This window comes from Chrysemys picta, chromosome 9 (assembly GCF_011386835.1).
Source record: "Chrysemys picta bellii isolate R12L10 chromosome 9, ASM1138683v2, whole genome shotgun sequence".
NCBI classification, from domain to species: Eukaryota; Metazoa; Chordata; order Testudines; family Emydidae; genus Chrysemys; species Chrysemys picta.
Genome location: NC_088799.1, coordinates 31,643,948 through 31,657,949, shown reverse-complemented (window position 1 = coordinate 31,657,949; position 14,002 = coordinate 31,643,948). Strand labels below are relative to the sequence as shown.

General features: G+C 40.4%; 1 protein-coding gene across 1 annotated transcript in view; it reads right to left on the bottom strand.

The window, feature by feature from the left end:
- SLC9A9 (solute carrier family 9 member A9) overlaps positions 1–14,002 on the bottom strand; it is a 325,495-nt gene that overhangs the window by 309,769 nt on the left and 1,724 nt on the right. Inside the window, exon 2 of the mRNA XM_005303279.5 lies at positions 4,633–4,835. Coding sequence (XP_005303336.3) covers positions 4,633–4,835 — 203 coding nt within the window. The remainder of the gene's footprint in view (positions 1–4,632; positions 4,836–14,002) is intronic.

The window sequence follows — 14,002 nt, the reverse complement described above, 5'->3', positions numbered from 1 at the left end:
AGCCCCTGGGTCTCAACCCCTCCTGGCAGGAGCACTGGGGGAGGGGGAGAACTGCAGATGGAAGGGGTGGGAAGGGGCCCCCACTTGCTCTGGCCCAGAGCCCCAAAAAATCCTAATCCACCTCTGTGACAGGAGATGAGGAACAAAGTTTGGATCAAGAGCTCCCAGACATTTGGAACTGTTCAGAACTTGGTAGAAACTCCCAGATCCTACCAAGTGGAGACTCCAAGAGGACTTCTCCAGAGGAATCAGATTCATCTTCTGTATTTCCCAACACACCAAAGAGGGGATCTGGGGCTTGCAAGTACTCTGTAAGGAATTAAGCCCCCTCCTCAGGGAACTCCATGCACAAACTCCACAGAAGTGATAACACAGTCTGGAAGACTGATCAGACCCCATCAAAGACTTGATCATTAAAATAATGCCCGGGGTTATTTAAATGCAATTGATAAGGGGACATAGGAAAAATAGTTTTAAAAAATTTGAAGTATATTTTGAACTGTTGTATGTATATCATTTAAATTTTAACTTTTCATTATAAAGAAAGGAAGATGTGGAGTGGTTAGGAGTTCCTGGTCTTCCAAGGTCACCAGGGAGAAACAGGATGTGTTGCAGCAGCCACCTTACTAAATGGGAGAACTTCCTGGTTAGGGAGTTCTCTACTTGCTGCTTAAAGTATAGTCTCTGTGTTTATGTCTTCACCAGAGGCAGATTAAGAGTTTTTGTCTCGGGTGAGAGCAAGTGCCCCCCCCCATTCTGCCTGCAGTCCCCCTGGCCACTCCCACCCCCAGGTGCTCCTGCCGGGAAGCGGGGGCGCCTGTTTTTCTGGGGGCCCCCCATTGGCCAGGGCCCCTGGGCACAGGCCCTGTTGGCCCCCTGGCTAATCCATCACTGGTCTTCACACCATAGCACACAATCTGGAAAATGCCAGCACTTTGTGGGTTAACCCTGTGCATTGCACTTGGCCTCTTCAACAAAAAGTGTTGATTGAAAGTGGCAAATTTTAATAATTTTGGAAAAAACTTTATTATAATGACCTCTCATCATTCCTGCAATTTGTGGAGTTAAGTTATCTGAAAAACAGATTTACTGCATTTCTTCATAACGAATAAAAACCTCCGTATTTTTGCAGGTAGTAAGCAAGACAACATTTTTCCCTATTCCAGTTTAATGTATAGTATTTTGCAAAAATTTTAAGGCATAAATATATATTGAGCCAGATCCTCAGCTGGTATAAATTGCTGAACATCTACTGACTTCAATGAAGCTTTTTTGTCATATATGTATGAAATCTATCTAATCTGTATGAAAAACTACAACGCTAAGGATTTGAACTCAGTATGACAGATATGTGTAGCTGGTAGGAAAAACAGATTTTGCATAACAACCATGAGAATTTATGGATCTTGGCCACATTATCTCCTGCACAGAAATCCACTGAGCACAAAAGAGAAAGAGAGAACACTTCATTTTGTCTTGATTTCTTCTTGTGCCGCTCTGACTTACACCAGCTGGCAACGGTCCCTAAAGGACCGTACATCAGCTGAGAATTGGCAGAACACAGTTCCATTCTAATTCCACTTTGAAGAAGACCCTAAAACCCCTTCCCTCCCTGACATGTCCCCTACAGCAGGATGGGATGAATTGTTGACATGAGAGCTGCTATAAACCAGCTTTACACCGAGAGAGAGCTCCCACTTCCTGGTTTAGCCAGGTCCAAGCGCAGTGGAAAGAGGCCAGAACACAGGATGGAATCTAGCCCACTGCTTTGGCCGCCATATGGAACACATTTTGTTCTACGAGTGCCATTGCAAAAAACAAAAAGACATGTAATAAAAATGGAATATTGCCTAGAGTTCAAACAAAGTGCATTCCTCAGTGCATTCCAAGTTCTATATGTATGAAACAGATGTATTTTTACTGTGTGTTTTGCTTCTTCAACAAAAGACTGGGGAAGAAAAACAATGTACATTTTCGTTATAAAATAAGACACTCATTAAAATGATTTCTCAAAAGTGATGTTAGAATGAGCATAGATCTGAATAAAAATAAAAAAATGATCAGCCTTGCTATTGCAGGTATAGTGCCTGTATTCTCCATCAAGTTCAGGCCTGTAGAGATAGTGTTCTGCTTTTTTAACTTCATTTCAAGTAACTCCCAGTACAACAGAATCCTGTTTACAGCCGAGCACTGAGAGACAAAAGACATTATAATAATAAGCCTGTGTAATTCATTGTTCTGTCTGGGGGCTCTCCTACATTAATATCTTTAAAAGTGACAGCATGTCATTAGCATAATGGCTTGCTCCTCCTCTGTCCAGATAAAGTGCTTTAAAAAAATGGCTACAATATACTAGATGGATTATTTAGCTTTATAGCAAACAGACCAGACTGCAAAATTGCTTCCGTCTTCTTACCAACAGATAACTTGATTCGATAAACAGGAAGTGAGAACTCAGCAAAAAATAATTTTTTTACACTGTTCTGCTTACTTTGAGTTATTAAACTAATGTGAACTGGCTGGCAAATAATAGGATGTGGTAAATTTAGCTATGCTGACAACTTTATGGGAAATAAGCTGGAGAAAGAACTTTTTACCACTAACTCTTCCAAACCAAGAGTCTCAAATGTCACATTAACCTGGGAATTAAGTCAGTAAGTAAATTAGACTAAACTTTTTTCCATAGGCAACAGAAATCCTAATTGCATATTTTTATTATTCAAAACAATGCTACGATATAACAAAAATATATTTATAAATCATGGCACAAGCTAATCACTGCTGAAAAGGCGCAGGAACCTTATATGATGAAGTCAAAGGGGAATTTTGGTTTGCACAAAACAATCAAGAAATAGGCCAAAATGCAAGCATTTTTGTTTATTATTATTTTTAAACCAAAGGCAGAAAAGGCTCTTTGGGACTTGTTTTCACCTTCTAAATTCTGCTGAATTTGCATTTGTTGTATAGTGTAAAGTCAAGGTGGAGTGAATCCCGCAGGCATAGTTTGCAGAAGGAGCATCTGCAGCATGTTCCCCTTCCTGTGGCCTGAAGAAACCCACAATGCTAACTCCACAGAGCTGAGGCTTTAGAAAATCTTTTCAGGGTGCCAGGCTGGGGAAAAAGGGGAGGATGATCCCCCGACAAGGCTGCAGATACCAGTGTGCAATTTATGCTGTTCCATTCTCATAAGAGTCATTATTCAGCTCCAGAGCGGATGCTGTGATGAAGATGCTGAAACCTAGGCCGCTCATTGCATCTGAGCACAGCTGGATGTCAGGCAAAAGGTGGCACTTCAAGCACTAGAGACACATGCCACTGCGATACTTCAGGAAAACTCTCCATGCTGCCAGATTGCTCCTAGTTTCTAGGTTGACTCTGACATGGTTGCAGGCTAAGAGGCAGAGCTGGTGCTAGCCCACTGGGGGCCCTAAGGAGGAATGTCTTCCCCCCCCCCCCACTAAAACAGGCAATTTCTTATAATAAAAAGCAAACAGGGGGACCACTTGAGCTGCTCGGGGCCCTAAGCAATTGCTTAGTCTGCTAATGTCTAGCGCCAGTTCTGCTAAGGGGGACTGTTGTGGCTATGCAGAGCCACCTGCCAAAGGCAGTTATCTAGAGAGCCAATAGTCTTCCAGGAAAAAGCCTGAAGACTCAGTAAAGTCTGAGGTCCCATTATTTTCCTGTACCCACCCAGGTTTGCTATCACAATCTTCAATCAGCCTAATTTTTCCTGAGAGAGGCAATAACCAAACATACACAGGCTCCAGTTCAGCAAGGACTTTAGTATGTAATAAGAATGTGGAAAACTTTAAGCTTGTGGGTAATCCCACTGACTTCTATGCAGGGGGACTTATATTATAAACATAAACACAACTCCTGAGTTTAAATAACAATTACCATTATAACACACAGGTAAGTGAGTTACAAGGCAACACACATGAAGGAATTTGAAGTCATACAGTAATGGAGGGTAATAACAAAAGTGAAGTTTAAGCAGTTCCTCATATGTTTAGAACCTTGGTATGCACATGTTTTATCTATCATTACAACATGGAAATGTGCTGTTATGAAAAGTTCTTGTTGGGTTTTTGCAACATTCTCGTTCTTAGAAATTTAGAAAAAAGGGAGTGTGGGGGAAAAGGGAGCATAACATTTAGATTTTAATATCAACATTACATTTGAAATTTTTGATTCCAAGTAGAGCTGCTTAAGTAATGAAAACACTGATTTGTAAGTAATTTATTCCATGCCTGATGAGGGGAAATGTGTTGAATCTATCACTCACTAATATGATTTGACCAGATCTTCTCAAGATAAAGCCAATATTTGTGGGGGCTGAAGTGGTCATACCAGAGAACTCAGGCAATTGTTTTGTTCACACACAGCCTCCTGCCTGCAGTGGAGCTGTGAACTATTATTCTTTTCTGGTTCATAACAATTGGACATCTAATTCACCTTATTTCCTTTTTCTGTCTGTTCTCCTTTCTGTTCCTCTCTTGTCATCCTAAAATCAGAATAAGTGTCCATATCACACTATAAATAGGGACAGATTCTCCTTTCACACTGGCATAAGTTAATAAAGCAAGAACTCATTTTATAACACACAAGGATAATGGCAGACAATCCTTTTACCTTTTGAAGCATTGCATTGCCTTGGTGAGCATTAATGTTGTGTTGGCTGATTTCTCTTTTGTACTGATATTCATATACTTGGTTTGTTATATTAACAAGTAGGGTGGGTGGGCCAAACTTCAGCTTCTCACAAGGAAAGACAGTTCCACTTTCAAAGTCTGTTGGTGTTGTTGCATATCGTATAATTAATCCCATTAGGAGACCTAGAAACATAAGAGGTTAAAATACTGTAAGTGTCTGATACAGCATTGGTTATAGACATGGAGAAGAAAAGTATGGTGGTGCCCCTTCACCAACAGCACCACCGAGGTGCACTACAGTCAGTATTGTGTGGATGAATATGGAACACTGAAGAACATGGCCAGTACTGGATGAATACAGGAGTGGACATGAGGGTTTTACATGCACTTGGAACAGATCATACTTCTGTGATCCAGGTATTGGGGTCATTCTGATGTTTTTACTAACCATGTTACTCAGCTATTGCATGCCTAATAAGGTATGTGTGGTAAGTACGTATTTAGAGTGGGAGGATGCTTTTGTGGCTAAAACACTGTACTGGAAGTCAAGAGATAATGTTCTTATCGCAGCAACTCTGAAGACTTCCTGTGTTAAAGTTATGTTGGGCAAGTCGTTTCTCACTCTAACACATTCTACATATTGTAAGGAACTATGCAGTTATGGTGCTATATAAATAATGAACAATAAAAATGGAAAGAAAGGAAAGAAGGATGCTGTTGTGGTTAAGACACAGAGACTTGGATTTAGTTCCTGGCTATGTCTACACTGCAGCTGGGGATGTATGTTTATACTGCAGTTTGCATAGATATGCCTGTGCTAGCTGTACTCTAGCTACCTTGCTAAAAATAGCAGTAAAGATATGGCAGCACAGGCTTCAGTATGGGCTGCACAAGCAAGCACATGCTTAGGGGAATCAGGCGGACTTGTGCAGCCATGTCCTCACTACTATTTCTTAGCGAGCTAGCTAGGTTAGGCATACCCACCTGGGAGTTAAACAAGCTGCAAATCACACCCCCAGCTGCAGTGTAGCTATGCTGCTGACCTCCTGTGGGACTTTGGACAAGTCACCAACAGTGTCCCTCAGATGGAGAAAATAATACTTCCCAATTTGCCATGGGTGCTGTGAGGATTGTTGATAATCAAGGAGTTCATTTTATTTATTGATAAGATGTCAGATACCTTCACTCAATTGGTTTATTGAACATAGAGAAATTAGCACAGACAGAAAAGGGTTAATACTTTACATGATCCTGGGAAGTAGTTCCTCCAGCAGTTTTCAGCATGTTTGCTCCAAAGTGTGTGCTTAATTCAGCTCATATTTAGGCTGTGTCTACACTTAAACTGCTACAGCAGTGCAGCTGCGCCACTTTAGCGCTTCAGTATAGACACTCACTACAGCAATGGGAGGGGCTCTTACTTTAGTTAGTTAATTTCTCCCTCCCCCAAGAGGTGGTAGGTAGTTCAATGGCAGAATTTTTCTGTCGCCCTAGCACTGTCTACACTGGGGGTTAGCTTGGCTTAACTACATTGCACCCCTGAGTGATGTAGCTGGGTCTGCTTAACTTTCTAGTGTAGATCTGGGCTTATATGTCCCTTATTTATGACAGCAAAAAGACTAATGCCTCTCACTTCCTTTTCCTTATCTGGTTTTTATTTGTCAGGTTATATGACATCTGTGCCAACTACAAACAATATTATTCAAAATGTTAATAAATCATAGAGTACAAATAATATTAGGCCATGAAAACCTACCATAAGTGTTCCCAGCACACAGTTCCTACTAGGCAAAGCTTAGACATCATGCTTTTGACCAATCAATGGAGCATACATCTTGCTTTTGGCAAATAAACAGAACATACAAGGCACAAAACCAACAATTTAACTACGAATAAAACCTTAAAAGTAGACTATAAAACCTAATCTTGAAACTAAAATATTCCAAGATACACATTTAGCATAAGTACAAAAGTATGCTGGGAATTTTTGGTTCTTAGCTTAGCATGTCTTCTGGTTCATTCTATAATATTGACTAATAGTATAGATCCATAAATACTTGGGAAATATTCAGATACAACGGTGATGAAGGCCATTAAGTATCTAGATTTTTTTTTAGAGCCCTTTGGAAAATATGAAGGAAATTTAACCATAGAAAGTAACTCAGAGGAGTCAGAAAATTTAGAGCTAATACTGAAGTTTCATTCAGTAACCAAATACTATGGTGAGGAGAGTGGTATAAATGCCTAGACAGACAGACAGATGGAACAATCTTGTTGTTGGCCAATTTTGCAGAGGTCTCTGAACAGTGGTTGCCTCTAGCATATCAGATTAGATGTAATATTTTAGCTTGATGGAGTAAGGCAAAGATGGTGTAATAGCAATAATGCTGACTATACTTTTAAGGAGGGATGTTTTCTTTAAATCCCTCAGGATTCACACTGCCAACTAAGAGTCCAAAGGTTGCTTCCTGAGGTCGTATGAAATGTGCATAATAAATCAGATAATAAATCTAGCTGTAGTAAGAGGTAGCATATAGACTTCCTGAAAATTCTTGGGGGAAGGAAAGCAGGCACTAAACGTTCCAATGCAAAATATTAATACCATGATGGCCAACCCCAAGAGTTCAAAAGTCAAGAGTCAGACCTCAGGAAGCCATGAGAATGAATTGGTTAAAACAGTTTGGGGTTTTCAGTCTGACTTCAGATTATTTAACCTTTAGGGGGAACTGCCTATCTCACAAGGTATTATTACAGGTTGAAAATTCAACCTTAAATGCACATGCAAAAATGTGGACCTTCCCACTGGGTGGTTGGAAAGGATGCCACTCACCCTCTCTCAGACCCTTGAGTGGGAGAACGATCATCCTTTCCTCTCCAGCTCTCTTTCCCTCTGTCCCAAGCTCTCAGACCCTTCTCTCAATCCCCAGACCCTATCTGCCATCAGTCAGCCCTTCTTGTGCATTCTCTTTCCCTTCCCCTTCAGTCTTCTGCCATGCCACATTCTCCCTTCCTTTCCACCCACCAAAGTCTACCTGAATGACCCTCATTTCCTGTCCCCATAGTGGGCTTGCCTGCTCCCTCACCCTCCTTTCCTACCCCTCTAAATTCTGCTGTCATCCCATATTCACCTACTCCCTAACTGTCCTTCAATATTAATTTACTCCATACAGTGTTCTTGCTAAGCTTCAAAATTCCCTTGACCCCATATTAACCCACTATCCCCCTATCCTGCTCTGCTCTTCGCCATTCCATACCTGCCTAGTCTCCCCACACTATTTCTCCCTGATTTCTGACAGCATGTAGGGCAGCCATCTTCCTTGAGTCAACCAGGACTCTCTCCTACTGAAACAATGGGAGATAGTGGCCAACTTTAATAGGAGCTATCTCACTATCACCTGCAAAAATAGTAGGGAAATGGCAGCCATTTTAATTGAGGGGATCGGCCTGTGACTCTTGGATGGCAGTCATGTTTTACCTACATAGCCTCTGTGCTACCATTGAATAGATCACTGCTTCATAAAACACTTTGAGAAACCTAGTATATGTTCTATACATAAAACCAAGTTCTGGTTACTGTTTTAAATAAATATATGGGACTGTCAGGGAAGTCCAGGATTAGACTACCTGCAACAGACGCCTATAAGGGAGAATGAGCCAACTCAGATCCACCTAGAAGTAACTGAATCCCTAATCAGTTAGTTAGCTGTGTTACTAGGCCTTAGGTGGGGGGGGATCATATAGACAGGAAGCTCCTGAGGAGAGGAGCTCCCAGGACAGCTCACCAAAGGAGGAGCCTGGCAGACATGCTTCTAGGGACAGGGAACTCCTAATCAATGGCAGGAAGCCCAGCCTCTCAGGAACTACATACAGGCTGTCCCAGAGAAGAGCTGCAGTTGGCAGATCTCTGCAGGCCCTGGCTCCAGGGAAACCTCCTCCTCAGGCAGTGGCAAGAGACCTAACTCCAGGGAAGGGACCAGAGCCAAGAGAACCCTGTTGGAGGGGAGTAGGAGACCAGGAAGAACGCATAAATTGAGACTGACTCTGTTTCCCATCCAAGATGTTGTGGTGAAGGTTTGCTTGTATTTTCATTGGGCCTTTGATTAAAAAACTAGACCACTCAGAAGGGTCATTGTTCCCTACATAAAGCCACATTTAACTTATTAACGGCACATTTTGGGAAACTGAGACATGGTCAAATTGTGTTCTCTGTTATACTAGTGAAAGTTCATTAATTTGGCTTCTGGTTTATATTATTTCAAACAGCAGTGGCAAGTTTAAGATGGGAAGCTACAAAGGCAACTCTTATTCTGTGTCCTGGCAAGATATGATATCTTCAACAGTAGTCACAAAGAGTCTTCTGTGAGTTTTCTCTGGTGGGACAGATAATATTCAGAATGGTTAGTCTGGCATTTCACTGAACTTTTCCAAAGAAGTCACACAGTCCTGCAAACACTTAGGTATCTGAATATATTCATATATGTAAAGCTGATCAATATGTGTTTGCAGGAATGGTGCTTTTTAAGGTCTTAAAAAATTATCGTCAAGCTTGCTGTAAGGAAATAAAAATCAACATTTGACAAAGACAACTAGAATTCAAGCTTGTGTTGCTTCTTTCTCCTAGTGTGGATCCTATCCTCAGATACAATATAGGTCAGGGTAGCATACCGGATGTTTAAAGGTATTGTCAATGGTTTTAGAGTACAAATAAAATAGGCAATTTTGTGTGAGTATCAATAGACATACAGGGATGGCTAACATTAAGTACAGCAGATGTTGACAATCAATATTCTTAGAGCATTAATGGAGCTTTTGAGTCTCTTGAGTTCTCAGAGGAACGTTGTGATGTTTTAAATTTGAAGTATAGATGGATTCAAATCCCTAGAGTCAGAAAATTAATGAAAGCTCCATAGAAGGATCTATAAGAGACAATTGCTGTATCTCTTCAATGTTTCTGGAGACCACTTAACTATTGCAGTCATATTATTCCTTAAGAAATAAAGCATTTACCATAGGTCTGATTTAACAATATACAGAATATAAAACCTCAGGAAAAATAAATATTTTAAAGTTTGTGCATCATCATCAATTCACATACATTTCTGCTTTGTATAAAATATTTAATATTTCTAATATAGCTGTACTCTGAGGCCCTAGTCCAGATTCTAATTAAAATCATCCCCTTTTTTAAACATAGGCTAAAGATGTACCTTCCCATTTATACTGTTCTCACCAACTCCAAAAAAAATTATTTACAATAGGTTCTAAAGAAGCATTCAGAACACAGGGGGGGAGGGATAGCTCAGTGGTTTGAGCATTGGCCTGCTAAACCCAGAGTTGTGAGTTCAATCCTTGAGGGGGCCACCTGGGGAACTGGGGCAAAATCAGTACTTGGTCCTGCTAATGAAGGCAGGGGGCTGGACTCAATGACCTTTCAAGGTCCCTTCCAGTTCTAGGAGATGGGATATCTCCATTAATTTCTATTTCTATTTCACACTTAATAAAAGCAGGACTAATATTTTCAATATTCCTTGCAACCACTGTTCCCCAACACTGCAACTAAATATGGAAATATTTTCAAACAGTTCTCTGTGTTTAATGTATGAGGCACCCTATACAAAACATACCTTTAATACCAGGTACACATGGCAGCCCCTCATATGTTCCATTAATTTCAATAGAATGGGAACCAAATGCACAATTTTAGATTTTAGAATGGAAGGTCAGCAATGATGCTGTTAAAAATAACAAATTGCATGTGAATAAGTCAGGAAAGGATTTATTCACATAATAAGAAACCAGGTAGCACTATTACAGATTGCTATGCTGTGAGCACAAGTAAGACAGCTTCAGATATGATAACATCAGTTGAACATGGAGTTTAGTCATTAATATGGAGTCTTATCATGCAAGGTTGAGAGCACGCCGCACTGAGTAGGAATCAATCCTTAACACTCTAGAAGTCAGAATCCAATTAGGACATCACTTCTCTTCCCAGGTTCCCTTTATCCGAGACGTTTCCCTTCAGTGACTAGTACTGACGTTTGGACATTTCCTTTTTAAAAGTGACTATTCTGATGCTGGATTGAATCAGAAAAAAAGACACTTTAAAGTGAGAGGTTGGTTTTTTTTTATTGCATTACCATTTGTTTCTCCTCTCCCAGAAGCACCCCAACTAGAGGCCAAACCTGATTCCATTGAAGTCAATAGGAATTTTGCCAATGACTTCAGTGGAAGCAGGATCAAACCCTTAATCATAGGTAATAGTGTTGGAAAAGACCTTTGAGGTCATCAAGGTCACACTCTCATATCAAAGAGGATATTCCTCCCACTAGGATTTTATCTAGCTATTTCTGAACACCTCTAAATGAAGGTGACTCAGAAACCGTACTATGTAGTTCAGTCCATTGCTTAATTCTCCTGACTGTTAAATAATTATTTTAGAGCTGACCTGCATTTCTTCACGTTTGATTTAAGAACATTACTTCTCTTTTATATTCCAACTACAAAATCCATTCTGGCTATGGATGTTTCTCAAACTTGTACTATATTATGCAACCTGCCTTGATCATCCTTTTTCCAGGCTCTAAATTATACCTTGAAGATCTCTTTTCATCATTCATACATTAATTGAAAAAGGGAAAATTGTGATTTTTGTCATATTACCCCAAACTATGGATTCCCATTTCTAGGACCTAATCCTATTAGGTTCTGACCTCCCACAGTCCCTTTTAAGGAATTGGGAAATATTCAGCACTCATTCAGAACCTCAAAGGATCAAGCTTGAATCACCATTTTTGCCCCACTTCCAGTAAATAGTTCCCTGAAAAAAGCAGTTACAGTTTAGTGTCTTAGGATAGTGACTGTAACAGCTCTTCCGATCTGTCTTGCTGGCTCTACTACTGACTTGCCGTGTGACACTAGGTATGTCATTTAAGTTCTTTGCACTTGATTCTCTACTACATTATTCTAGTTTTACATCAAGAAAACTCCATTGATTACAACAGAGTTACAGCAGCATAAATCTGATGAACCAGAGTGATGAATCCAGCCCTCTGTGCCTCGGTTTATTTGTAACTGGAGTTTGGTGTTGATTTTCAACAAGAAAGCTCTAGCAGCTTTGGGCCCCCTCTACCTGAGAGTATGTTTACACTGTGGGACTATACTGACATAGCTATGGTGTCATACCTATGCCTGCATACCCCTGTAGTGTAGATGCAGACCTACTGTCAAGGTCATCATCTTCAGAAGTGACCTCTGATTTGGGTGCTCAGTACGAGTCTGTTTTTCAAACCACTGATTTCCATTGGAGCTGTGGGCTCGCAGCACTTCTAAAAGCCAGTCCCAAGGCATTTGCTGCTGGGCACTCAAAAGTACCTTTCAAATTCCTCGAAGGAAGGGCCATGTTATGTAAGTGCTATTGTTAGAATAAAATGGTTAGAAGTGTAAACGCCAACATTTCGTACTGTCCATGCTGAAACTCAGCTGCTTCTTCACACCTCATTCAACTGCCTGCTTTGGCACTGGCCCACCCCAGAGCATTACCAAGTATGCTACTGTTGAACCTACCTACAAGAATCAGACACACAAATTCAGTGGGAAATTGGAAGGCAAACCAATGAATGAATCTGCATTCTTCTGTCCATGGGGCTTAGTGGCCTGAGTTGTGGGTGCTCAGCTCCTCACAAGATCAGACCCTAAATCTGTCACACCTTCATGCTAATTTTCCTTATCTTTCTCTTTGACCATCTTCTGCAATGGCACGCCCATAAATAATGGTCACACACTGCATTGCCAACTGTTTCAGACCCAGACATCTTTCTGTGCAACTGTCGGCAAACAGCTGGCCAACTACTACTCACTCATAAGTAAATAGACCTGATTCTCCATAGCTTTGCAGACTGTGTATTCATGTAGAGCCTGAAAATGGGTCCAAACAGCAGACATCTGTGCCTCCATACAATGAACTATGGAATCAGGGCATTACGCCTATGCAAAGTAGGTGTAAAATGCTACTGATCTGATTGTAAAATCTGGTGTAAATGGCTACACAAGTTTCAAGGCAATGGAGAACCAGTTCTCATGGTGCTACTCAAGCTTGACTGCCATGTAAGTGAGAACAGAATTTGGCCCAGTACAAGCACATGGTTCTGTAGAGATTCCTACAGGTGATTTTCCTCTGAAGTTGCTGGTATTGATCTGTTACAATTGTTTACAATTGAAATGCTGGTTTCCTTTAACCACTCCTGTTTCACACTGCTAAGAATATCTAAAGCTACACCCAATATTGCTAGGTGCAGGAAGGACTACAGTTTAAGCTTGTAATGCATATGAATGGGTATTTCTCTTTGTCTGAAGTCTGTCATAAATAATAGAAGACTAAATGAACTCAGTATCCTTTGTTCAGGAATTTCTTAATACAGAGCTTCACTCAGGCCTCAGCACAGGTCTCAACTGGCAAGTGAATTTAATGAACTCTAAAAGGGATACTCTGCTTAATGGTATTCATGGCTACACAAGGTGCAAGGCAATGACAAATATTCCACATTGTAGGAGTTGAAAATGTTATTGACATTAAATGCTCAGAAACAACAGCGATGGGCAGCAGTATAAAACCCTAAGATAGGAAACTGACTTTTTTTAATGAAGTTGGATTGCATTCCCTACCCTCTTTTTGCTTTTATATCACTTTTGACAAGGTACATTCAAAACGAACCAGAGATGGAGAACCCAAGTCACTAAATTCGGATCCAGTCCAAAACTTAGCCAAAAGTATGGGGTGTTTGAATCTGAGGTTTTGGTTTGTGTCTAACACAGCAAGTAACATTATCAGTTGTACACAGGACACCATACAGAAGAAGGAAAGAATGCTAAGGGGAAGGGTCTTGTGTGTAAATCCTAGAAAAATGTTATATTTTACACGTTGGCCATAATGAAAATATTGGGTAGTATTTCATTGATTTCCCCACATGCAGAGATTAATAGCAAAAAATAACAGGCAAATGTATATAATCATCTGCAATTAGAGGTGGTTTGTACAGTATAAAAACTGTTTTAGTAGAACTATCTAAACTGTGCACATCAATGCCATTATTAATGGTGGTGAACTGTAACCTTCTACCAAGAATTGCTTTTTAATCTCAGTTGATTTATTAGCAGTATATTATGCACATGGGACATAAAACCCGAGAAGTTAGAGATAAAATAAAATAGGGTGGATTGTCACATAAGTTCCTTTTCCACCACTCTAGTTATTTGCCAGTAAAGAGTTACATTATAAAACATAATCTTTCAAAACAGAGGCAGGAACAGGTATGAAGGAAAGCAACACTCACTCTTCCCCACCCACCTATTTA